The sequence below is a fragment of the Protopterus annectens genome, chromosome 4.part0 (assembly GCF_019279795.1).
Source record: "Protopterus annectens isolate FY-2018-M chromosome 4.part0, PAN1.0, whole genome shotgun sequence".
NCBI lineage: Eukaryota > Metazoa > Chordata > Ceratodontiformes > Protopteridae > Protopterus > Protopterus annectens.
The window spans coordinates 515,865,046-515,892,052 of record NC_056733.1 but is presented as its reverse complement, the minus strand read 5'-3'; the positions used below and the strand labels follow the sequence as shown (position 1 = coordinate 515,892,052).

General features: G+C 38.0%; 1 protein-coding gene across 1 annotated transcript in view; it reads left to right on the top strand.

Annotated features, from left to right (window-relative positions):
* Positions 1-27,007, top strand: part of RASAL1 (RAS protein activator like 1) — a 1,855,221-nt gene that overhangs the window by 1,739,585 nt on the left and 88,629 nt on the right. Inside the window, exon 20 of the mRNA XM_044068436.1 lies at positions 20,366-20,445. Within this exon, the coding sequence (XP_043924371.1) occupies positions 20,366-20,445 (80 nt within the window). The remainder of the gene's footprint in view (positions 1-20,365; positions 20,446-27,007) is intronic.

The following is a 27,007-nucleotide window of genomic DNA, read 5'->3' as shown; positions in this document are numbered from 1 at the left end:
TAGGGCTCAAGTAATATTATATTGGCTTCTTTAGTATCATTTTGCTTGTACACATATTATGTTCATTGTTGTTGTATATATTTTTAGTGATATATATTTATTGTAATATATATATTTTTTATTGTTAGTATAGTGGCACAGTACTCAATAGATTTTACATGAGCTTTATGCATTTAGTGTATTTATTGTAGGCATTTTAACAGCATGTGTTTTCAGCTATAGGTTGTATACTTTTAAGGATGATCAACTGTTTGATAAATTGTTAATTGGATTGATTGTGGTTGTATATATATATATATATATATATATATATATATATATATATATATATATATATATATATATATATATATATGGCTTTTATTTGTGACTTCAGCATTCTGAAGAAGTCCCTTTGTGGACGAAACCTAGGTAAATATTTGTCTGTTGCTAATAAACCTGTGTTGGCCTGGGCTCGTTTTCCTAATATTCATTTTTGGTTCATTGTGGTGTTTGGTTCTTGGTTTTATGTTTTTAGGTCCCCCAGCATTGGTCAATTTGAAGTTAAATTAACGTTTGTATTGTTTATACACATTGGTTGACAACAGAGATGATCAACAGATGTGTACGCTCACCAGTCCCCTTGTTAGGGGTATATGCCATCTCCCCTGGGATTGTGCGATGTCAGGGTTAGTATATAATTATCAGGGGGTGTGAGGGTTGCAGACCCCTACATGGGTGGGTGCAAGGTGGATTACCTCTGCAAAAAACACTGTTTTTCTTTTGCTTGCTCTGAGAAGTCTTGGAGTATGAGTATGTAGTGTGTCAATATTTGTCAATGTGTCAATGTTATGAAAGTCAAAATTTCTTAGGTTCTTCAACAGACAGTACTCGATAAGTAAATGATGGATAAAATCCAATCAGACAGTGGCAGGGATTGAAAGTTATGGTAAGTAATATTAGAAGATGTTGTCATCAAATGGAACTGGATGCAATGATTGAATCAGAATGAACATACATAATAAGAATAACTGAAACAAAGTCAGTCACTTTAAATGGTTGGGGAATCACCACTCCAGGCTACTGTATATTCAAGAAAGATCCAGTAGGTAGGATAGCAGTGCAGGGTGATGATACACATCACAGAGGAGTTGAAGTACAAATTGTCTGAAGTTATGGAAGGGGAGAAGGAGAAAAAAAGAAGACTCTCCCTGGAAGAGAAGGGGGGAGGAACAAGCTGCAAATAAAGTGTGTTGGTAATCAGGGTACAGAGGAAGAGTGGTTAATAGCTAGTCAACTTGTTCCAACCTGTGGATGCAACAGCATAGTATTATAGTAAAATGCTAGGCTATTGACCCAAGGAGACATTTAAAGCTGAGACATGTTTCCCAATAAAATTTGATAGGTATTGGATCCCAAGTGATTTTTGGGGATATGTATACTTGGGCATGGGTGGCCAAGCATTTACAAACTTCCTATTCTAAAGACATAGCTGCTAGCTGCTAAAATAAGTGCAGGAATTAACTATGCTTATCATGGTTTGGAAGCCTGTTCCAGAGAAGGGGGCTCCACTAAGACAAATTCCTGTCCCTATGTCATGTCCTATGTATGTGTAGGAAACCAAATATAAGGACAAGGTTTTGAGGAGGATCACACAGGACTGTTTTCCAAACATTTGTTCTTTTGGTAAGGAATCCTTGTAAGCTTTCATTCAATACCAAAAAATAGGTTGTATTCACCTTATGGTTCATGGTAATAGTATAATTATTGACATAGGCCAAACATCCATAATATTGCCAGCTAGAAAATAAAATCATAAATTTTGTGTTACCATGTATCCCATTTGTCTTAGGAGCTATTCACGGTCTGTCTAGTGACTGGACATGTGAAATATTGAATCACAATCTCTCCAAGTGCACAATGCCATAGATATTTACAGACATTTAATAATTATGCCAATACACGTATTTTATTACTGAACACGTATGAATATATGCTGAATGGTGCTATGCAGACAGATACATTCCTTCTACATCTTATATGCCTCAACATCAGAATCACTTAGATAAAACTAATTGCTTCTAATACTCAGTTATCCGCAGAGCTGATTTGAAACCTGGGAAATGGAATTCAGTCCCATAAAATGTAACAGTAAGCAGAAGTACATATAAAAAGACCACCTGCTATAAATGCCTCATTTCCAGCCTCAGCTGAACAGCAAAAATATATATCTGGCTAGCGGATAACATCAGATTCCATCTGAGGGAAATGATAGCCTAAACCAAAAGCAGTTTTTTTGTTTTCATAGTACTGTTATGCTAGCATATGTCCTTAATGCAGTACACCTTTGCAATAATGGTGCAGACCCAGTCATTGTTAGGGGCACCACCTTGCAGACCATGGTGTTATACCCGCTGAATTACTAGAATATGTGAAAGACCATACCACAGCCATTGGTTTCATCCTACCATCATAGACATAAACATTGTCCTTACCCACTTTCTGTTTATATCACCCACTTTGTATATGAAATAGTTTGTATTTTTTGGTACTATAGTTGTTCACAAATATGTTCAAACCACAATAAATCTAGCCACTGTAAGACATTTAGTGGCAATTATTCTATCGTGTTAATTTCTTGTGTCAGAGTCCTGTGTGTGTGCATGAACCCTTAGAAATGGCATGGATACGTGAGTCTGTTCATTGGCAGACCACAACAACAAGCAACATATCTATATAGCTGCCTTACTCAAAAGCTTATAGGATTTTCAGATTTTGTTTTGGGGGGAGTGACATCTGAAGCTAACTCCATTTTTTACATTTTGTACTTGCTGTGATACATACTAAATGCCAGGAATCTAGATAGTTTTGTTTTCTTGACCCCCTCCTCTTTTATTGGTCAGAATAAGAGTTCTTTACAAACAACACAGTGTTATTACCATTTTGGACCAGGTGACCATGCCACTGAGGAATCATGAAAAAATTGCCACTATAGGCAAAATCAGCACAAATGTACTCAACATATTTTTGAATTAAATATCAACAATGTAACTTTACAATATATCTATGAAAAATATCTCCAAAGTAATTAAAATATTTATCCAGCTTAGTTCAGGAAAATGTGTGCTACTCTGAGTGGCTAGAAATATGGCAAAAGTGCAACACAGTATTAAGGAAAATGATATAACCCAAATATATTAAATTAAATTAAAGTAATACAAGAGCCAAACTAAAGATATGCATTGCAGTGTGCAAAAGAGCACTGTATATCTTCCCAACTGCACAACACAGATGACAGCAATATTGGTTTACTGAAATTCCTTTTCCATGTGCTACAAAAGTCCCCCTTCCTGCAATCTGTTTCCTGTCATACACAATGCAAAATAACACATACATACTTGGGAAAAATGCATAAAACTCTCAAACGTTAGGCATCACACCAGAAGCACAGCCTATGCAAAAAGCAATTAGTAAAACTGCAGTGACAGTCTGACATTGAAGATTATAGTAATAACTAGCTAGCACAAAATTGGAGGGATGGAAACAGCTGGTGAACTACTGAAAAATACTGCATGCCTTTTGTCCAAGCAAACTAAAAAACAAGGTATATAACTTGTAGACTCTAATCAGTATGCTCCTTGCTTTGAATAAGTATAAAAAGCGCACACATGCTGATTATGATGATAATTATATGCCATGTCATAAGAACTGCTTCCGACCTGTAGCAGTTATTCCAGTGGGAGTGGAACTGTGGTATCATGGAGATTGTACAAAGGTATATGAGCAGTTGCCCATACACTTCCTGATCATTCTCACTCTGTAAAAAACCTGTAGTTAATCACATTTCATATAACAAGACTGGACACAGAATTGTTCATTATCCAGTACATCACCCCTCCCCATCCTCACTAAGCAGGTACAGACAGTACACACCTTAATGAACTCCACCTGAAAAATGCAGTCTATGCTGAAACTCAAAATAACAGAAAAGGTGTAGCTATTTTACTACTGTTACAAGTTAATGCTGTCTGCATCACAGAAATAATGACACAAAAAAGTAAATCAGCAAAGAATAATCACCATCATAAATACATATTTGTTTCTAAAATGTAAACAGCTGCAACTCTGGACACAGGCTATACTATTTCAAAACTATAACACTCAAGCCCCATAGTCCCTTTTTTATGCCAAAATGACAAACCTACAGACATAGTAAAATCAACTCAACTGAACCTCAAGGTATTAATAAGCAATGCCAGGAGCCTGAATAAAAACACTACAGTCCCTCCATGCCCTCCTCACACTCGAGAATACAGATATCTGTGCAGTTACCAAGACATGGCTTAAAGTGACAAAGAGTACCCCGGCAGTTCAAGGTTTCAGTGTCTTCTACACTTTTAGACCAACAGCTGCATAGATAAGGGCTAAAGGTGTAAGTTTCTCAATAACACGCACACCTCTGGGGTGGTCAAACAAGATGATGTGCTGGAGTTCCTCCACATGCAGATCACTGTAAACAAAATCCCATACCATATCCTAGCCAGCTATAAGTCACTCTCCATGTCCCAAGTAGCTCACAACACATACCTAGACCTTCTGGAGACACTTACCATCCAACCAAACACCCAACTCATAGGAGACTTTAATTGCCTCTCTGTAGACTGGAAATCCTATGCAGATCAAATCTGCAGGTACAGAGATTTCTTGAATTTGTAAATACAAATAACCTTGACCAAATAGTGAATATGCCAATTAGAGGCTCCAACATACTGGACCTTATGCTCACAAATATGAGAGAACACTACATCCCCCCCCCAATGTCTTGTTCTCCCTGGTAAGGTTCAACCATAAACCTGTCTCCGTATAAATCAAAATCAACTCCGTAATGCTATTAAAACCAGTAAAAGTTAGAAAATATTCCAAGGCAAATTACCTTTTATTAACTGATGGTTCATCAAACTTCAGTGCCTTCTCAAAACCCAAGAACACAGCAGCTTATGCTGAATTGCTCTCAGAAACTCTATAAATCTATGTCAATGTGGCTGCTGTGCCTACCAGAAGTAAGCCAAGGGCAAGCCCCAGAAACAAACTACCCTGGTGACATCCCAAATTAAATAGGATATACAACAAAAATTAAAAAAATATGGCAAAAATTAGGAAGTAATTTCCATAAAGATAAAAACTCTCTCATTAAACAAAACAAGCAACTAAGGCTAATTAGGTCAAGCCAAGCCAACTTTGAGGTTAAGATAGCCTTCCAGGTGAAAGATAACCATAAGGCTTTGTTCAGTTATTTGCTGAACTGCTGGTTAATGATGCCACATTCACGGAGCCTGGTAATATAGCTAACCTGTTAGTGGACAATTTCAATTCCAACTTTACACCCCCAAAATATCCTTAAATGTTACCCTCAACTATAACTAGGAAGCTTGTACTGGCTGCACTTGCTTAAGCTAAGAACACAGCTTCAGTGGATCCTTGTAACATCTCATGATGCCTCCTGAACAGTCAAAAATAAAACCTTTCAGGACCTCTGGTATCATTTTTTAACTATAGTCTTAAAACAGGCTTTGTGCCATGTGAATGGAGTGCTGCAACAGTCCTACCTCTTTATAAGGGAGGATCTTCAACAGATCCTCTAAACTACAAACCCATTAGTTTGACTAGTCTTACTTGCAAAGCCATAAAAAGAATTATCATGGAAGTTATTAACAAGGACATGGGAGACCTCCAGAGGATCCTTCCCAGTTTGGTTTTGTCAAAGGAAGGTCTTGCTTACCAAATCTCCTGGAATTTGCTGAAAAGGTCACTAAGGCAATGGATGAATGGAAAATGGTGCATACTGCCTACCTGATCTGGCTAAAGAATTTGATACAATACACCACTCGGGCATTGTCAGCAAATTATGAAACTAAGTATAAACCCCTTTATAACATGCTAGATGACTAGTTAGCTCACTGATAGGACCCAGGAGGTTAGAATAGGTGAGGCCACCTCCACAAAGAGGCCAGTTGCCAGTAGAATCTCCCAGGGCTATGTGCTAGGCCCACTCCTTTTTGGTCTTTTATTTTTTAGTTTGTATTCTGAGCTGACATGTATTATGTGTTATTGCAGTTGAATTGTTATTGGATGATTTAGATTCTCAGAGTTTTGTGTGTGTGTGTGTGTGTGTGTGTGTGTGTGTGTGTGTGTGTGTGTGTGTGTGTGTGTGTGTGTGTGTGTGTGTGTGTGTGTGTGTGTATATATATATGTGTATATATATATATATGTGTGTGTGTGTGCATATATATATATATATACACATGCAGTTAATTAACAAGCAGTTTTGATAAAGTCCGATTCTAAGGACAAAAGCACTCAACTGCAGTTTATGAATTGCTGTGTATGTTTATGGAATTATTACATTTTATGTTCTGTTTATCATTGGTTTATAATTTTTGAGTTGCTACGGGATTGTCAAGAGGTGTTTTGTGAGTTTTGGAACATTTAGACACCTCTTGTTCATTCTTTTGAATTTGTGGCCACTCCTTTTTGGTCTCTACTCCTTGGATGTCAAAAGCCAATGTTAAAGGCCTCTGACTAACCAAGTTTGCAGATGAGTACAAACTGTGAGCAGTTATTGCATCCCCCCAAAAAGCGAACACCCTTCAAGAAGCTTTAACACAGACAAACACCTGGTGCCAAAGCCATGACTTCTAACTCAATACCAAGAAATGCATTATAGTACTTTTTGGAAAGTTGCCACCCTAGGTAACTAAGTCAGCAATAAAATTCCCCTAAAAACTGATTCACTAGTCAACAATCTGGGAACTCATGTAGTAACCTAACCTTCAACCCAATATGTGTCTAAGGTTGTAAGAAAATCCTTCTATATTGTTTAACTTATAGGCAAGGGCATGACATCTAGGTCCACAGAGGTCATCATTCTCGGCTGTCATCAGACCCATCATAAGAGTATAATGCCACCTTCCATACATACCTCACCAGACACGTAGCAACGAGAATGTCCACAGATGTTCCTTACAAAATGAATACAGAGAGTAGACACAATGACCTATGCTGATTGCCTCTAAGTCCTGTGTCTTTACTTGGTATCATACAGTGTTCTGACAGATGATCTTTGTCAGATATACATGGCTCCCTGGACCCTGTTTTGATGAACCTTTTACACATCTGCAAAACAAACAGCATCAGAACTACTAGATTAAAAGACCCAGACTTTGCTTACAACAGAAATAGGATGGGTCTATATCACAATATTGAACTTACAAATGTTTGATTGTTGTAATATCGAACCCTAATGTCCGAAACCCAACAAAACCAAAAGCACAGAACAGAGATTTTTTGCCAGGGAAAAAAAATCACTGTTCCGTGACAAAAAAAAAAAAACTTAACCTTAAACTTAAACTCTGGAACAGGCTCCCCATCCATGTAAAGCAGAGTTTTTCCCTGTTCCTATTTAAGTGCAACTTGGACCTATTGCACCCATGGTCCGGCACTTATGTCTCTGATGAAGAAAGTTAGTCAGTAAATCACCTCGCCTATATAAATCAAATTTGTGGGTCACATTTGGGTTGCACTGCTAGGCTTATAAGGGCCCTAGTGGTCATTAGCCTAGCAAACATCTATAACTCTATGAACGTCAACAAAAACATTTCAAAATAGATCAAAGTTTGATATTTAAATAATACTGGAATTAAGGGCAATGAAAAATATTTTACAATGAATAGGATCAAATGGTGTCCCCATCTGAAAGGCTGTGATTTTAACTGCAATATCACAATAGACAGCATGATTAAAGTCTAGTAAGACAGACAGGATATATTTAGTAAGTAAAAATACAGAAGGGAAGATTCGACATACACAGGCACTTTTCTCAAAGTTCTGTGAACAGAGATGTGCACTGTAATTGTGACTGACTGTAAGCCTAATGGAGTGACCAGTACATTCTCAATGCAAAGTGTCATACACTAAATGTATGCTGCAAGCATACCTAAAAGGCATATGCCCAACTTATCTGAGCAAAGCAACAGAAAAATTATTGCATTGGCCAAAATGGAGAAGGAACCCATAAAGTCCAACAGCAATGACTGATTGTAAGCCTAATGGTGTGACCAGCACTTTCTCAATGCAGTCATTCACATGCAGTATCAAGCCACAAACATGCACCTCTTCCTAGACAGCAAGTGCTCTCCCTAGACAGACACATCTCACCCTAGATGCAAATGCTCCCCCCAGCCAGATGTACATCTCCCTAGACAGATGCACCACTCCCTAGATGCAAGTGCTCTCCCTGGACATATGCACCACTCCATAGACAGCAAGTGCACTACCTAAACAGATGCAGGTATCACTAGATAGACAAACATCTACCTAGAGGCAAGTGCTCTAGACAGACACACCACTCTCTCAAAATAAGTGATCTTCCCAGACAGACAGACACACATCTCCCCAGACTGCAAGTGTTCTTCCTAGATAGACTTTCATGTCCCTAAACAGCAAGTGCTTTCCATACACAGACACACATCATCCTAGACAAAGAACTGCCACCAGAATACCCAAGTATACACATAACAAGTGACAGCTCATCATGTCATAATGATAGCCCTTTAATGTACAATAAATTGGTTACTATTACATATATGCATTTTATACACAGATACACACACAGACATACACACCTGTTTCAGCCACATTAACTACCACATACCATGAGATCTGTAATTGTAACAGTGGGAAGCTATTATTACCTGTTTGGTAATGTGAGTGGGATATTGTTTCAGCCACTATACATAACAGAATTATTGTTTCAATGGTAAGTCAATGCATTAAAATATACACATCATAAAGATTTAAATCCCCAGAAATATATATTATATATCATAAAAACTCTACATAACAGAAATATTGTATCAACAACAATAAGTCAAATCACTATATATATAGAAATACCATAGATATACATCACAAAATATGTATTAGACAATATTAGATATCTATATGTGTGAATCTATACACAAACACACACACATACACATATATACATATCTGGCAGTCATCTAGAGAACTCAGGATGGCACCAAGTTGTCAGACAAAGACCCTTGACATCAGCTTTAACACAAGAGAAGTAAATACCAAAAAGGAGCAATCCCAATACTAAGCCCTAGGGAACCCTAGTACTCAAGCTTTTTAGTGGGCAGCATGCTCCAAAGCTGATTTTTTTGGGTTTTGTTTCTGAAACAGCTTGCTATCCTGTAGGTTTCATAAGGGTTTACATTTAGATTGCTTAATGTGTCTATAACGCCCAAGGGTGAAATGATATCAGATGTCTTGACTATGTCAAGGTAAGCTGTATGAACTGATTTGCTGTCATCCAATTCTTAATAAATTCTCAAAAATGTCTATTAAGTCAAGCAGCCAGAATCCTCCCTTCACAAACCTCTGATGGTTTAGGTTGAGGGATTCGTTACACTGAGGTATCAGCTCCATAATTTCATTACCTCAACAACTAGGTTAAGAAGGCTTTTCAATCTGTAGTTGCTAGGATCAGTGATAGGACCACCCTTATGGAGAGAAGCATCCACAACTTTTCTCCATTCTTCTAGCATGAAATCAGCAGAGAGGCAGAAGCTGGACAGATTCAGGACAAAGCAGAGTTTTTGATTTTAGTGAATGCTTTATCTTATAATATGATTATTAAAAATACTCAGCAAATGCGCTGTTTGTAAACATTGTTGAGATCACATTTGGTTGAATGCCTTGAGATCTATCTCTACACCAACTGCTTGGATTATTTTCCAAGAATGACAATCAAATGCAGCAGACAAGGGGTGCTGTACACTTCTATGTTTCCATGTTTCAGATGAGCAGTGTACCAGGATGTCACATGTCTGAACTGTTAGAAGATACAATTCATTTGGTAGAAACAGCCCATGACTGACACACCATTTGGTTGCCCTTCACTTAGCTGAATAATCCTACAATCAAATACATCCAAGGCAAAATGAGCCAAAAGGTGCTTTCTGTAAGGGACAAGCCATTGCATCCCCATGTGTGTGGCTTCACCCACAAGACCCCCATTACTTGAATGTATTACTTCCATGGTTTCCCAACCATGGAGAAAATAGGAAAGACCACAATCAGTGACCTGCTGCACTTGTGCAAACCGAAACATTATTGATTTTTTTATACATAATGGTGACCACCATGTGCAAACTTCTTCACATATTACTGTGTATGACTACTTTTCCATTTCAGAAGTTATGTAACTAAGCTATATTCAACTAAATGCTATTTTGATCAAATGGATGTTATACTGGACCTTTAACCATTTTACTACAAACTGCTGGAATTCAGCTAAATCCATTCTACCAACTGTCTGAATATTTTATTTATTTTATTTTACATTTGTTAACCGGGTAGCCATTGGGGATGAAGAAGAGATGAAGAGATGAAGAAAGTAGACATGAGTATAAGGAGATGAGACGCATGGCAAAGAGAGAGGTGGCGAAGGCTAAGGATAAGGCATATGGAGAGTTGTATGAGAGACTGGACACTAAAGAGGGAGAAAAGGACCTGTACTAATTGGCTAGACAGAGGGACAGAGCAGGGAAAGATGTGCAGCAGGTAAGGGTGATAAAGGATAGTGAGGGAAATGTACTCACAAGCATGGAGGGTGTGTTGAGTAGATGGAAAGAGTACTTTGAAGGGCTGATGAATGAAGAGAATGAGAGAGAAGGTTGGATGATGTGGGGATAGTGAATCAGGAAGTGAAACAGATTAGCAAGGAGGAAGTAAGGACAGCTATGAAGAGGATGAAGAATGGAAAAGCTGTTGGCCCAGATGACATACCAGTGGAAGCATGGAGGTGCTTAGGAGAAATGGCAGTGGAATTTTTAACCAGATTGTTTAATGAAATTTTGGAAAGTCAGAGGATGCCTGAGGAGTGGAGAAAAAGTGTTTTGGTACCCATCTTTAAGAATAAGGGTGATGTGCAGAGCTGCAGTAACTACAGAAGGATAAAATTGATCAGTCACAGCTTGAAGTTATGGGAAAGAGTAGTGGAAGCTAGGTTAAGAAGGGAGGTGATGATTAGTGATCAGCAGTATGGTTTCATGCCAGGAAAGAGCACTACAGATGCAATGTTTGCTCTGAGAGTGTTGTTGGAGAAATGCAGAGAAGGTCAGAAGGAGTTGCATTTTGTCTTTGTGGACTTAGAGAAAGCATATGACAGGGTGCCTAGCGAGAAGTTGTGGTATTGTATGAGGAAGTCAGGAGTGGCAGAGAAGTATGTAAGAGTGGTACAGAATATGTACGAGGGTAGTGTGATATTCGTGAGGACTGCGGTGGGAGTGACAGATACATTTAAGGCGGAGGTGGGATTACATCAAGGATCAGCTCTGAGCCCTTTCTTATTTGCAGTGGTGATGGACAGGTTGACAAATGAGATCAGACAGGAGGCCCCGTGGACTATGATGTTTACAGATGACATTGTGATATGTAGTGAGAGTAGGGACCAGGTTGAGAAGACCCTGGAGAGGTGGATATATGCTTTAGAGAGGACAGGAATGAAGGTCAGCAGGGCTAAAACAGAATATATGTGTGTAAATGAGAGGGAGGGTAGAGGAATGGTGAGGATGCAGGGAGCATAGTTTGTAAAGGTGGATGAGTTTAAGTACTTGGGATCAACAGTTCAGAGTAATGGTGAGTGTGGAAGAGAGGTGAAGAAGAGAGTACAAGCAGGGTGGAATGGGTGGAGAAGAGTGTCAGGAGTGATTTGTGACAGACGGGTACCAGTAAGAGTGAGAGGGAAGGTCTACAAGAGGGTAGTGAGACCAGCTATGTTATATGGGTTGGAGACTGTGGCATTGACAAAAAGGTAGGAGTCAGAGCTGGAGTTCACAGAGTTAAAGATGTTAAAGATGGGTGTGACAAGGATGAACAGGATTAGGAATCGATATATTAGAGGGTCAGCTCAGGTTGGATGGTTTGAAGACAAAACCAGAGAGGCGAGATTGCTTTGGTTTGGACATGTGCTGAGGAGGGATGCTGCATATATTGGGAAAAGAATGTTAAGGATGGAGCTGCCACATAAGAGGAAAAGAGGAAGGCCTAAGATAAGGTTTATGGATGTGGTGAGGGAGGACATGCAGGCAGTTGGTGTGAAAGAGCATGATACAGAGGACAGGAAGAAATGGAAACAGATGATCAGCTGTGGCGACCCCTAATGGGAACAGCTGAAAGAAGATGAACCGGGTAGAGTCCAGCTGGGCAAGTAGCCCGTTTTCATCTGAGACCCAGGAGATAAGCTCCATAACAACAGTACAAAAATATTATAAAAATTTTACATAGACTTACAAAGAATATACAAAAAGTTTGACAGTTGCCAACAAACACAATTTACAAAAAGGTGAATGTAAAACAGAAAACATTACATTTCATAAGCCTTATTACAGACACTAATATGAAACTCATTAGATATATAACTAAAAACTATTGTAGTATTGTCATTTGGTAGAAGTAAGACAAGTAGATAGCAGAGCAGAAAACATTTGATCGAAGGCATGAAAAACTAGCCAGGAGTATTACAGGAGCATAGCCATTGTTGAGTAAAGTATTCCTTTAGGAGTTGTTTGAAGCTATGACAATCTATGTTTTTTAGGATATTCTGAGGTATAAGGTCCCACTGTTTGGCTACTTTGAAGGAGAAGAGAGAGTCACCAAAAGTAATTATGGGACTTAGATCATCTGATAATCTTATACTTAAAGTAACTAAGGGTCTTGGGGTTGGTATTTAGTTGCAATAGGTTGGGGAGTGCAGGGCAGTTTTCAGGTTTGTGGATAATACAGTGGGCAGTGGTGAGCTGATTGACCAATAACAGATTGGGAAATTCAAGCCAGTGTAATTTTTGAAGAGCAAGGCAATGATGGGTCCTGTTGGGTGTATTAGCAGCAAATTTTGCTATTTTGTTATAGCAGGAATCAAGTAGATGTAAATCAGACTTGTGCAGGTTAGTGAAAAGTTGAGAACAGCAGAGAAGAGTAGATAGGAGGTGGGATCTGGCTGTGGCTAGTCTGGCATTTTGAGTAAGGTAAGGTTTGGCCCTATACAGAGCACCAAGTTTGATGTGAACTTTCTTAATTGTGAGTGATATGTGTTTATTGAATGTTAGGTTGTTGTCTATCGTGACACCAAGTAGATTTGTTTGGTTAACTGGTTCTATTATAGTGCCATTGGCGGAGAAGATGGAGAGAGGAGGTGGTTTTGCTTTGGATTTCCTGTTAGAGAAGATCATTAATCTTGTTTTGTTTGGGTTTAGGATGAGATGAAGTTCATTTAGATAATTTTAAATATCTAGAAACTACTTTTGCAATTTATCTTGGAGTTCTTGGGGTGTGGGAGAAGAGCAAATAAGAGTAGTATCAAACTCATATATCTAGTTTATACTGTTAATTATTACTATAGATTTTTAACATATTCATTATATATAAAATTCATATTATGTGTGTGTGTGTGTGTGTGTGTGTGTGTGTGTGTGTGTGTGTGTGTGTGTGTGTGTGTGTGTGTGTGTGTGTGTGTGTGTTTGTAGTACATTTATTTAGTTTGGTTGATGAGATTATGTGTGGACTGTTTTCAGGTTAGGCATGAGGAGTTATTCATTTGATCAGAAGAAATTTGGCCAGAACAGTCAGAAAATTAGCTACTCTTTTTCTGGCACATTCCAAGAGATCATTTGCATCTTCTAACAGTTCAGACATATGACATCCTGGTACACTGCTCATCTGAAACATGGAAACTTAGAAGTGTGCAGCACCTTGTCTGGTGCATTTGATTGTCATTGCAGGAAAATAATCCAAGCACTTGGTGTAGAGTGATCTGTCACACATCAAAGATTGACACATTACCTGCTGAGCCACTGACATATATCAAAGTAACTCTGCATCATTTACTGTATCAGGCATCTTGAAGATGAAATTATTTATTCAACTATCAGCTGCCCAAATTGCCTGCAAAATTAACTATCCCAGTGTCTTGCAAGCCTAACGCTTAGTGTATGTCCTCAAATTCAAGTCTACTTGCTCCACCCATTCTGTAAATGTTTTCTTCTTGGTCGCTGAAGTAGCCTTCTTAAGGCAGTAGGTCCAAAAGCAGTAAAGTAAGCCACAATGCGTCACCTAGAAATAAGGTAATCATTGCAGGGATAATAAAAACTGTTGTTTAAACAAGAGCTGATGTCTATCTGGGAAGCAAGAGAAGTGGACAGAGAAGCTTGGCCAAAAGGTTCTTATCTGCCTTCCTGCTTTATATTTCTTATCTGAATGTGGAAGCTTCAGAAATTATTCAGCCAGGTAACTCTAAGTTGGATTCCTCAACCAGATGTTTGTACAAAGTGGTGGCCATTGATTAGTGGACAGTGCTGGCTCTGTGACAGATGATGATAGAGCATGGACTGTGACCAGCTGACTAGGGTTCATGTAGTGGCCTGAGCACTGAACGAGCCTAGCCAAAGAGGGAGACTGGTGAGGAGGCACTGATCATACATCTCAACTGTACACATTTTCACAGAATGTCCAGATTTTTGCCTCATATTTTTGGTTTGTTTTAAAAAAAAATTTGGTTTTCCAGCACATTAGCAGCAAATCATTAAAGTTAAAAAAATAATAACAGACATTTGAGTTTCAGACTTTATGCCATTCAGAAAAGCCATGCTAATGTGAAACATGTTACTCTATTAACTTTCTAAGCTTGTAAGAGGAATATTGAAAATGTGTCCCTATTTTGGGGCCTTTGTCCCATTTTTATTTATGGCTTTGTCCAGATTTCTTGCTCTAACAGGTTGAGAGGTATGCCCAATTGGCATTCACTGCATTAATGTCTACTGATCACTTACTGAGCACAGCAGTGGATTTTAGAATTCTAAGTAGAAAATCCCCTCAAGGATGTCTTGTGTAATGGCTATGCCATGATCAGTTCTTGTCATAAAAGGGGACAAATGGGACTCAGATTACAGCAACCAGCCAAGTGGTTAAAAGGCAACAGGGAACAAAAAAATTGTGGAAAGACCTTCACGTAGGGAGAAGGTACCATGCTCTTATTTACACTCCCAGTCAGAAGCGGTCTCACTTTGTAACGTCATATACCTGAAATTTTTTACTTCTGGTGAGAATCAAAGCAGTACCTATACATCCTGTGGATGCACCCTCCAACCCAGTTATTGTGGCTGAGTAGTAAACCCACCTCTTCTTCACCAGACGTCAGTCACTTGATGGGCAACACTGCATCTTCCTATCCTGGCAAACAGTTTGATAACCAAAATCACTCCCACCTCTGACTCACTGAAGGCAAAGAAGGGCTTCCTGATGCAGTACGGATGAACTGGCTACTTTATTTACAAATAATACACAGATGTAAACTTACAGCACATGCTACTAAGATAATAATTTTAATTGCCGGCTGTGTTTTCTGTAATCCTGAAGTTCTCAGCATTCTGCAGAAATATATTTTTGTTTAAGTCACTGCACCACAGCTAACAATTCAATGATTTCCTTACAAATAATCACACAAGCAGCAGTTTAGTGCATAGCTGACATTATTGGAATCAGCTTGTATACATTATTAGGATTAGATATCTGTGAGGTCCTCCATTTAATCGATTACATACTCATATGCTGAAGGATTACATTACAGAAGCAGTGGCATAACATGGGGTGTGCATCACATAATGCAGAGCTCGAGGGTTACAGACCAACTACTTCTAACTAATTCATGTACTAAACTGAGTAGTTCACAATCCAGAATGTTTTCTTATTCTTATGAAATAAGCCACAAAAATTTATATTAAAATGAAGATTTTTTAAACCAAAATATTGGCACATTCAATGAAAAGCACTCCAGACAAGTTTAGCATACTGTAGTATTACAACACAAAAATGCAAGTATCTTTGAAATAAGCAGCTTGTTTTATTTTGTAATACAACTGTGGTGTAGTTGCAGCTCTCTCACTCTGTCTCTGTATTTTTTTGTTTTGTCAAATTCATCCTTGGGCTTTCATCTGTCATATGTATTACATATTATCTACAGCTAAAGTCTATGCCAAAAAACATATACTGTTTTAAAATGCAAATATATGATCTTATGCTGCTTTGTCTTCTCACTTTAGATACTGTGACAGGATGACAAATAAAAACAAGCATTCAAAGATTACTGAAGTAACATGCCACCATGTAAAGAGAAGCTTGTGAACCAAATTTAAGGAATGAGATTACCACAAGCCATGTACAACTAGAATGAATGGTTTTATGAGATTTCTTGCTGTAATATTGGTGAATGTTTACTGGCTGTGGTAACCATGGTGAGATGCAACAGGCACCGTAAAAAACACGAAGGGCCAGATTTAAAAAACATTTCTTTCCTTAGAGTATGAAAGACATTTACTTCGAATAAAAGAGTACTACAATGAAATACAAACGAATGAAGACTTCATAGTCTAATGCTCAGAAGCAGCAAATGGTACAAAATGCTACAAGCCCTGCCTTTACTTCCTAGTCTTGAATGGAAGCAAGTTGCTGTCACACACATGGAGATACCTGACTAAGTTATTGGCTAGTCTGTGGCGATGTTGGATGTTTCCCCATGGTAAGGTGCAGTTTAGCTTTAGCTGAGGTTTACAGATTTCCCAAATAAAGCTTGAATGCAAAGTTTGGAATGTAATTAAAGTAAATATTTATTGCAATGTACCTGAAAAGGTCTGCTGAGAGTTTGGATGTGTGAGTATGCTTTCAATGAAACTGGAAAAAAAATAAGAACCACAAGTCTTTTGGTGGAGTGGACAGCAATCTGTGACAAACCTCTGAAGTAAAGGTTTTTCACAGATTTTTCAAATGGGAAGGCTATACTTTTTTCTTTCTTTATTTTGTCCATGTTTAGGCTTCTGTAAATTAAGTTTAACAGTTTAAAAAGTGCAGTGCTGCAATTATGAGAGCCATGATGCAGCCTAGGTGTAGTGGGAAAGAACTTGTTAAAGTAACAAACGCTTTAAGCGTCAATTGAGAAACTGCCTAGATGACACTTTAGGTGCAAGTGAGTTAAATTAATGTTTTTCCTCAAATACTTCCTCAACAATTATTAATCATAGTAATTACAGTAATACTTTTTGCCTAGTGTGATACTGAATTTGACTCTTACTGTCAGAATTCCTTTCCATATAAAGCAGTTTTCAGTGAAGTTATTCTCTGGTAATCTCACTAACATGAACCAGTTCACTATTATCCTTGTATCAGTTATTTCTTCTTCCTTTTCTGTATTCACTTTCTATTTGAGGTGGCGAGCTAGGTATGGTTTGGGAAATCTTTAACTACTGCACAATATTTCAGAGCAGAATCTGTATTCTTCACTTCTTCATATTTCTGCTTCATAACTGAGCATACTATGAATTTTTTGGCTGAGAATTAGAAATGACCCAGCAGCAAGATGCAGCAAAAGGGGCCCTTTAATACAATTGTAGAAACCAGTGATTCAGAGATACATTAGCCGCAGTGAGGAAAGACCTCATTATCTGTGAATATGTATGTCTTTGAATCACTCAGTGATTACCACAAGTGCTAAGAAGCTCTTTCCTGCAGTAATCACCACTGGCGGCCCATGCATCTCATTGGCACTCGCACGCCCTTCATTCACTCCCCCATGCTGGTGCACATGCACACATTCAAACATACACAGACTCAGTGCCCTAGCTCTCACCTTCCATGCACTAAAAGAACTTACCTGATGTTACTTCTTATTTTTTCACTTCCTCTTGTAAATCACAAATGATTACAATCAGTCAGTATAGCCGGACATTAAAGTTCCATTCTTCTTATTTTTATATTGTGATACAAGACCTACTGTTTTATTAATGTTTTAACTGTTTAGAATGAAATTTAAAAGAAATCCATGGTGTTGTCTAGTGTCCCCTCTTCCAGCTTTGTCTGGAAGTCTTGAGCACAGTCCTCATAATTCACAGACCATTACAGTCAGTCAGTAATACCAGACATTACACTAAGTAGACAGAGTGATGTTAAAGAGTAATTGCGTGTTTAATGTTTCCCCAATTTGTATTTCATTCTGCAAATTCTGTTGTTCTGTTAACTTTTGAAGAGACTATGGTAATGCTCCAAAGTCCCTTGTGTCTAGTGTCTCCTCCAGTATTGCAGGACTTGCTTGTTAGTCAAGGGGAGTTTAGAGGTATGACAGTACCCCCACCATGCAGACATGCACATTCATACAGTCATGCACACACACATCCCTATCCTTTCTTTCCCCTAACTAACCTCCTGTATTCCAACCAGCCAAGTAGACAAGGAGACACGCACACACACACACACACACACACACACACACACACACACACACACACACTCTCACACGCTCTAACCTGAGACCACTCATACCTCTTCATGCACACACACACACACACACACACACACACACACACACACACACACACACACACACACACCTACACCACAGGTCCACTAAATTCCTCTGCACTTACCTGTAATACTATTGCCTCATTTGAAAGTAATGGGTGAATGCAAGCTTTTGGCTGTGTTAATTAACACAGCTGGTGGTGATTTATGCAGCCAAGTGGGTCTATGAATCACTCGGCTACATAAGTCACTGCATTTTTAGGGGGAGAGCACAACTCATTATCATATGCCTTTGCCCTAGAATGCCTCATTTACATTTTCGGTAGGTAGGGCTGTCTCTTTCTTAGAAAAAGCTACCAACAACACTAAAGATTACTTACAACTGGTGATAATGTTTCTGACAGCCTAGGTTTTTTTATATCTAATGTTAATGATGCACTTGGTAAGCTCTATAAGTTCTATCAAAACAATATACTGCCAACATTTTCTTTTTTTTCTTTTTTTTTTTTTTTTGTTGTTGGATTATCAGATAGTGCTAACTTACCTCACAGTGGTAACATCTTCAGGAATTCATCATAAACAAATTCATATGGATCATACTTTGTTATTCCATAAGAATGCTGAAATCTCCATTAACAATGCACTTGCTCATCTGGAACACTCTTACCAATTAAAGAGACTCCCAACCATTAACTCATGTAAAGCTAGTGCTAACAGTGTTCTCATATCCAAAGTGGGATATGGTTTCCCATTAGTTGCTGCAGGCAACTCACGAAACACCTCTGTACAGAAAGAGCATGGAACAAAACTTTTATTTTATTAATCTTTTTGATGCTCAAACCCCCACTGTCATCCATTTAACTAAACAAATACTGCACCCTTAAAACATCAGGCTACTTCTTTCTTTCTTTGCAGCAGTTATTTATAGGTTAGTATATACTGACTTCTGATTTATAGGTTCGTATATACTGAATTCTGCCTGCCACTCCATAGTATACCATTCAGCTGCTATGATTTAGATGCATCACTATGACCGTGGCCTTTTGAACGAGCCTTGCTCATCCTAGAGTTACGGTTTCCTATCTCTTTAAGATACATACATGATTAAATATTTAATCTAAGGCAATCTAAAGATTTATCATCACTAATTGAATAGAGTCCAGTACGTGAAAGCATTCTATTCTGAAAAAAATTTTTAAAAAGTGCTTCTGTTTTAATCCCCAGCCCCACCCCACTCCCATGTTTTTCAAAGCCAGTGTTATGATTTTTCTGCTCAGAGGTGAAAGGCATGCTTGTTAATATTGTATATTGCTATTCAACATTTCTCATTCAAAGTATACCAACTAAGTACATTTTTTTAAAGAGAACACCATTTTGTATTTTTCTGAAAGGGCTGTCTTCTAAACTTCTCCTATTGCCTCAAATTCTCTCCTCATTGATTGTAGAAATCTCCCATCTCTCATTCATATTCTCTCATCTATTTTACTCACTTTTCTCAGTCTAGTTGCTTCAAAATCATTTAATCCATTGTCACTAATTCTTTTTCTTATAGTCCTGCACTCATTTCTACTCAAAATATGTTTAAATCATATTTCTTCAGTTATTTGTTATTATTTCTCATTTACTGTGCATTGTATATTAGTCTAACTATTGCTAAATGGTCATGAACTTTAAAAGCATGGTTTTCTATGCATGAATTGTGAATTACAAATGTAACATTTTTATTACTTCCTTTTCAGCTTTGTCATAACTGAAAAGGGGCAATGGGATAGCTATCTTCTTAATTATCACTTGAATAAATAAACAGTGGGCACTGCAGCAAACTGTGACCCAGAGTCAAGAGTCATTTAATGACCTGCAGGGCTGCTATTGAAAATGTTTGGTATTATGTTTTGTTTCTAGAAAAGTTAAAAGTGGCTAAACAATTGGGTAACATTTCTTTTTTATCACCATAATTCTCATATATTTGATCTTCTAGGAAGAAATACATTGAATCTTCAGATGCAGGAACCATGGGCAACCAGGAAGGCAAAGTGCATAGCAGAGATGGCAGAGAAGGTACTTATTTTCATTATTCATAGTTCTGTAAATGGTTTCAAAACTGTTATGATTTTTCAAATGAAAGACACACCTGTGAATGCGGCATTTGTTTACATATATTCAGATGTTCTGCGCTAGGGCTTTGCAGAATTTGAGAGCTATGATTATTAAATGTTTTTACATGAAGCATTCAAAGACAGTGCTTATAAATAATATACCTAAATTTCGGTTTACTATCAAAATTCCAAAATGTGTACAGTCAAATGCAGGTTGGTTAAATGCATGGTTACTAAGCTTTTGTAATGTCCAACAGAAAGTGGTCAAGTTTATATTAGTGAAAGTGGGTATACATTCGATAATATAAACTCAACTTTTTGAATTGAAATCGGGGTACAGTGCAGATTGGGTAATTTACCTTTTTCCTCAGTGTAGTGCAAACTTGGTGTTGGTATATATAATAAGCAGGGGATGTGGGGGGTGCAAAGGGGCTTACCCCCCCTGCTAAAATGTAAAAGGACACACAGACTTTCAAAACCAGAAGTCTGGCATGTTGAATGTCGATCGTCGTGTTTATCTCATTCAACATCTAGATTAAATTTTTTTTAGTTTTCAATATTATTTTTTGATCTTTTGATGGAAAAATGTTCTGCCTTTCAGAATTTTGATAGTAACTCTAAATTTCACCCTGTATGCATTACCATATGCAGCATATTTTTTTAACATATGGCTTAAGCATCCAAGATTCAGACTCCAAGATAGTGCCATAAACATCTATATCCAAAAACTGACAGAGAAGTGTGAAGCAACTAAATTAATACCCATATGCAAGCAAGCCAAATGAAAATGAAACGTGGACAAAACTGAAGCATAAACTTAAATCTAGTACAGATTATCCTAGCTATTTCTTTAAAAAATAAATTAAATCTTATGCATTGATTTTGTTTTATGACTGACAGGAATTATTAGTCTAAGTAAGAATCACTGAAGGAATTGAGCTACATCACATTACATTATATGACATAAAGTAGGAAAACAAGATTTTCTGGTCTGTCCATTTTTGTATAGCTAGCGTCCAGTAACTGTCCGACCATTGCCCTTCCTTCTGGTTCACCATTTATCTTGGATATCCTTGAAAGCGTCTATGGCATTATAAGTTCATGATTCCTCCTGATAGCTTGTTCCATGTATCTGTCACTCTTTCCGAGAGAAAAATTCTTTTTAATTATTAGACTGACATTCATGCCTTTAGTGGAGTCTGTGTGCTCTCCCTCTGTTTGCATGGGTTTCCTCGTTTCCTCCTACATTCTAAAGACATGCAGTATGTGGATTGGGCACTCTAAATTGGCCAAGCTGTGAGTATGCATGCAAATGTGTGGTATGGAAGAACAGTCGTGGCATAGCTAGCCACCTGATGGTGTGAACCTTGGCTCTAGATGATTTTCACTGTTGAAGTCACACCCTAACCCCATGTGCAAAAAATGGGAAAAGGAGTTGTGGATGGATGGATTCATGCCTTCAGTATAAGTGCTGTGCCCCCTTCTTCATCTCCTGTCTTTTACCTTTAACTTTCTCTCATCGCAGTACCTCCTTATTGGCTTATGAGCCCATATCATGTTCCCTGTCTCTGTCATTTCCTCCAGTATTATATGTCTTAATTCTTTTTTGGCTTTATTATGTACAAGGATAAATCCCTTATTATGACCAAGATTGACTAGGCATTGATTAATGGATTGTATACTGAGTAGATAATATGAGGTAGGAGGGGAGTTAATAGGTGTTGCATTTGTCAGCAGGAAGATGAGAGGACTTGATAGATGCACAGCAGTTTCACAGCTTCTAGTGAACCTGCATCTGAATGACAGTAATCATCAGCTGATATTTTTGTGAGCAGGGTAATTGAAGACTGCATCATCAAGAAGTTGGGATAACTCACTCACAAAATGCTCATCACAGGCTCACCTGAACATATCACCAGAAGACTAGGGTTAGGGAACAACCTAGCAAAATCCAAACAGTATGTTCCAGAAGACAGCATGTCTGATGCTGTGGACTGTTTCCCCCTAGCTATCTCTCAGTTTTGTGAAGCCAGTATATTGCCTCACCGGGGGTTGGGCAGTGTAAACTGATGGTCCATGTCTGGACAGTAGAGCAGTTGAGGGAGATGTGGACAGAAAGACAAGTAAGGGGCACCTGAAATATAGCAGATGTCTAGCTGTCAAAGAGCACAAGCAAATGTAAATCTCCCCATTAAAGAAGGGAAACATTTTAATTTCTCCAGTCTCTTCTTATCCTCCAAACCTCTGCCTTGAGAATCTTTATATGAACTCTCTCATTTAGTTTGATTCCTTCTCTTCATTTGTGAGCACCAGACCTGCATGCAACAGCTACATATTGACAATAGATCTGTAGAGGTGTAGTATAACCTAGTTCTTGTATAAATCCCTTCAGTAGGTGATTTTCTTATTAATTTAGTCACAGCTTTATAATTTTGTGCCTGTTGGTCCCATTGGTTCATTTATTTGGTTGTGCTTATAATCTGTAACTTTTAACATCAAAACATTGAAGGCAGGATTAAAGTACAATATTCAAAATTCCAAAAGCTGAAAATCCATAAGCATGTTAAAATTCCAAGAATTAGAATATTTATTTTAGATACCTGCAGCATGTTATAGAAGATCAGCAATCAGAAAATCATCTAGACATAAATAAGTGTTTGATTTAAATATATGCACTACAGGGTATATTCAACTGTTATTTAGAAAATGGACTTCCAGAAATCTTAAACATGGTTGGTCAAACCTCAGGAATGCCATGCCATTAATTATGCATAGGACCTGATAAAAACCAAGAACAGACAACAGTGAATATTTAGAGTTAAATCTTACTACTAAGTAGCATCTTAACAGCATCTTCATACTGTCAGCAAATTACTAGATTCAGCTCCTGCATTTTGACAGTTCTTTTGACAGTCGTCATAATAGATATCAGATGCCATGATCTCACAGCTCTTTTGAAAGCTGTTAAATGCCATGGATTCACAGTTTTTTATGAAAACTGCAAAATATCATCAAACTGGGGTGGCCAAATGGCTATAAAAAAATATCAGCCAGAGGTTTCATCATTAGTCAACAATGCATAAATATTTTTGTAGTTATTTAATTAATGTTGTTTGGTGAATATTTGCCATTGCTCTAAAGTGTTGTGAAAAATATTAATATCACACAGTAATGTGTATCACTAGTCCATTGCTATAAAGTGCAATACAGAGTATATAGATTTATACTAGGCTAATGATCACTGGAGCTAAGCCTAACCATGTACCACAAATGTGTCCCATATAAGTTATTGTAATTTGAACATTATTATGATGGGTCTGTTTTAGTTAGGGCATGATTTAATGACTGTCCATGAGAGGCATAGCTGCCAGACCAGTGGTGAATTTTCGATTTCCCATCCACTGGTCCAGGGTTAGAGAAGGACTCTGGTTTATATGGATGGGGAGCCTAGTCAAGAGAAGATGATTTCTCTGAGATACATATCTTTCCCTCGAACATATCCTATTTATGTTGCAAGCAAAGTTTAGGTCCTTAGATCTAGTAGTTCTGATGCTCTTCATTTTGCAGATTGCAAAAAGGTCCATCAGTGCAGGATTAAAATGATGCCTTGTATAACAGGAACAGATCGCATATCAGTAGTCTGTAGGAAACAGAGTACAGAGAAAGGGCTTTCAGGTTATCCACATAGGACATTGTATTTATGCCTTGTATTTTTTATGTGAGGAAACTTTGTGGACATTCCAGTTGTTGCATGTGCCTGGTCATGTACTTTGCAAAATGGGCATTATACACAATGATAGGTCTGATGAGGGCTGAATACAGTGCCATGATGACCTTTCAACCTCTTAATGCAAGAAATCTGGATAAAGTTTAAAATAATGAGGGGACAAAGGCCCAAAAGTAGGAACAGATTTTAAATATTGCTCTTATAAGCTTAAAAGGTTGGTAGAATAACAGGAGTTGTGTTTTTATGCATTTCTTGAATATATGAATCTGAAACTCAAATGTATGTCATTATTTAGTGACTTCAATCCTCATTGATTTGCCAGAAAACCACAAATGATATGGGGAATAGACCAAAAATATAAGGAAAAAATCTGAATGTTCTCTGAAAATCTGGATAGTTGTGAGGCATGGCCTAGACCTAGATGCCATGACATTACTTTTAAGTTGAGCGACATGTGAATGATTTCTTTACTACCTTGAACACATGTTGTCGAAGGCCTTGTTGCTATCTACATGTGTTCTCAAATCACTGATTTAAGGATTAACTTTTATCAATGCCTTAGTTTCTCAGGGTGGCTGTCTCTCCCAATGGTACTATTATGCATTTCTTGGCATTGAATTTTAAGCCATGGCTTTTGCATCAGTCTTTTGACTGTGTTACACCTTCTTGTAAGGTGTTAATGTCTTGAGGGTATTCTGTGACTGTTCCTAATATCCAATCATCTGCAAACCTGCCAGCCATAGGCCTTTGATATATACCTTGACTTGCAAGTAGTAGATGCCAAAAAGGAGTGGGCCTAGCATGGAGCCCTAAGGGACTCCACTGGAAACCGGCCTCTTTGTGGAGGTGATCTCACCCATTCTGACTTCTTCAGTCCTATAAGTGAGCCAGCTGGCTATCAAGTGAAGTAGGGGTTTATGCCGAATTCCATAAGTTTGTTAACAATGCCCAAGTGGGGTATTGTATCAAATGCAAATGCATTAGCGAGGTCAAGGAAGGCAGTATGCACCATTTTACCCTCATCCATTACCTTGGTGACCTTCTCAAAGAAGTCCACCAGGTTTAGTAGACATGACCTGCCTTTGATAAACCAGACTGAGTTGTGTCCAAGGTCCAAACATTTCCTATGTCTTTGTTAATCATTTCAATGATGATTCACTCCATAGCTTTGCATATAAGACTAGTGAGACTACTGGGATCCATTAATGATCTTTCTTTACATAGAAGGATGACCAATGCAGTCCTCCATTCTCTTGGCACAAAGCCTGTTCTGAGACTATAATTGAATAGTGACTCCATTGGCCCTTTAGGTCATATTTCAAGCTGTTTGGGAAACATCCTGGGATATTATCCAGGTTCATAGAGGCTGTGTTTATGGCCTTAGAGAGTGCTGCCAGGACCTGCTCCCTATTTATAATTGAAGAGGTTATGAGCAAAGGTATTTCCTGGGGGTGGCTGGGGAAGAGTGGGAGGTAAAGTTGGAGCTGAATTTGTCAACCAGCAGATTTGCTATATCACTGGGTTCAGTGAATGCGGCTCCATTAACCACCAGTTTGGTACACTGTTGTGTGCTACCATTGAGGTTTCGGACATAGCTGAACAATGCCTTATGGTTGCCTTTGGCCTCAGAAGCTGTTTTGACATCAAAATTGGCTTTTTAGGACTTAATTTCCCCTCTTAGATGTCTGTTTAGTTTGATAAGAGCGTTCTTATATTTTTGGGTGTTACACTTCCTAATTCTATCTCAGACTTTTTTTTTCTTTTGTTGTATAACCAGTTTAATTTAGAATTTTACCATGGTGGCTTATTTTTAGTTTGTTTGGGCTTAGTTATGATGGGTACAGCAGCCTCTATGCAAACATTGACATGGTTGTACACAGTTTCTGTGAACAATTCTGGGTAGGATGTTGTGTTTGGCTTTGGAGGGGCATGGAATTTTGACAAGTTATCACTTAATGAAGGTAGTTTGCCAGTCAGAGAAGTACAACTAAGTTATTTCAGAATAGTTCTTACTATCACAAACAAAACAAGTATTAAGTAGAATGTCTCGGCTCCAGTTAGATAGCTATCACTTTGCTAAATGTTTTTTTCCTGGGATTTTGTAAAATGCACACATACACAAACAGAGAGAGTGAGAGAGAAGCAGTTACATAAAGACTTACAGACATACATGGATCCTCATCCACACATGTACTAGCGCACACACACACACACACACACACACACACACACACACACACACACACACACACACACACACACACACACACACACACACACACACACACACACACACACACACGCAAAGCCACAAACATAACAGATTTACAGCCAGATACACATATCCACCTATTAACTAGCCATTTCTACAAGTACAAAATATGAAAATAAACGATGAAGGGATGACTTTTCTTAAAAAAAAACTCTAAGAAGCTAAGAAAAACATTGTAAAATAAAAAATATTAAATACCAGAACTTTACAAAAATGAGCAGGCATCTTTTTAAGTGTAATTATACCCTGCAGTGTAGCTATTATAGGGAAATAATAAGTCTTCCAGGAGTGGGGAAATCTCTGCTTGCAGTATTAAGCCTGAATGTACCCCTGGGCTATTATTTCCTTATAATGCCCATCATGTTTGGTATTACTGCTTATATAAATCCCTTCCAAAGCAATGATGCCTTATGTCAGGGAAAAGCTCTGTCTAACACCAGAAGGACAGTGAAGTTTAATTTTGGGTTGGAAAGGTACATCACGATTATTACTTATTTAGGGTTCCTATCATGTAATTGAACTTCC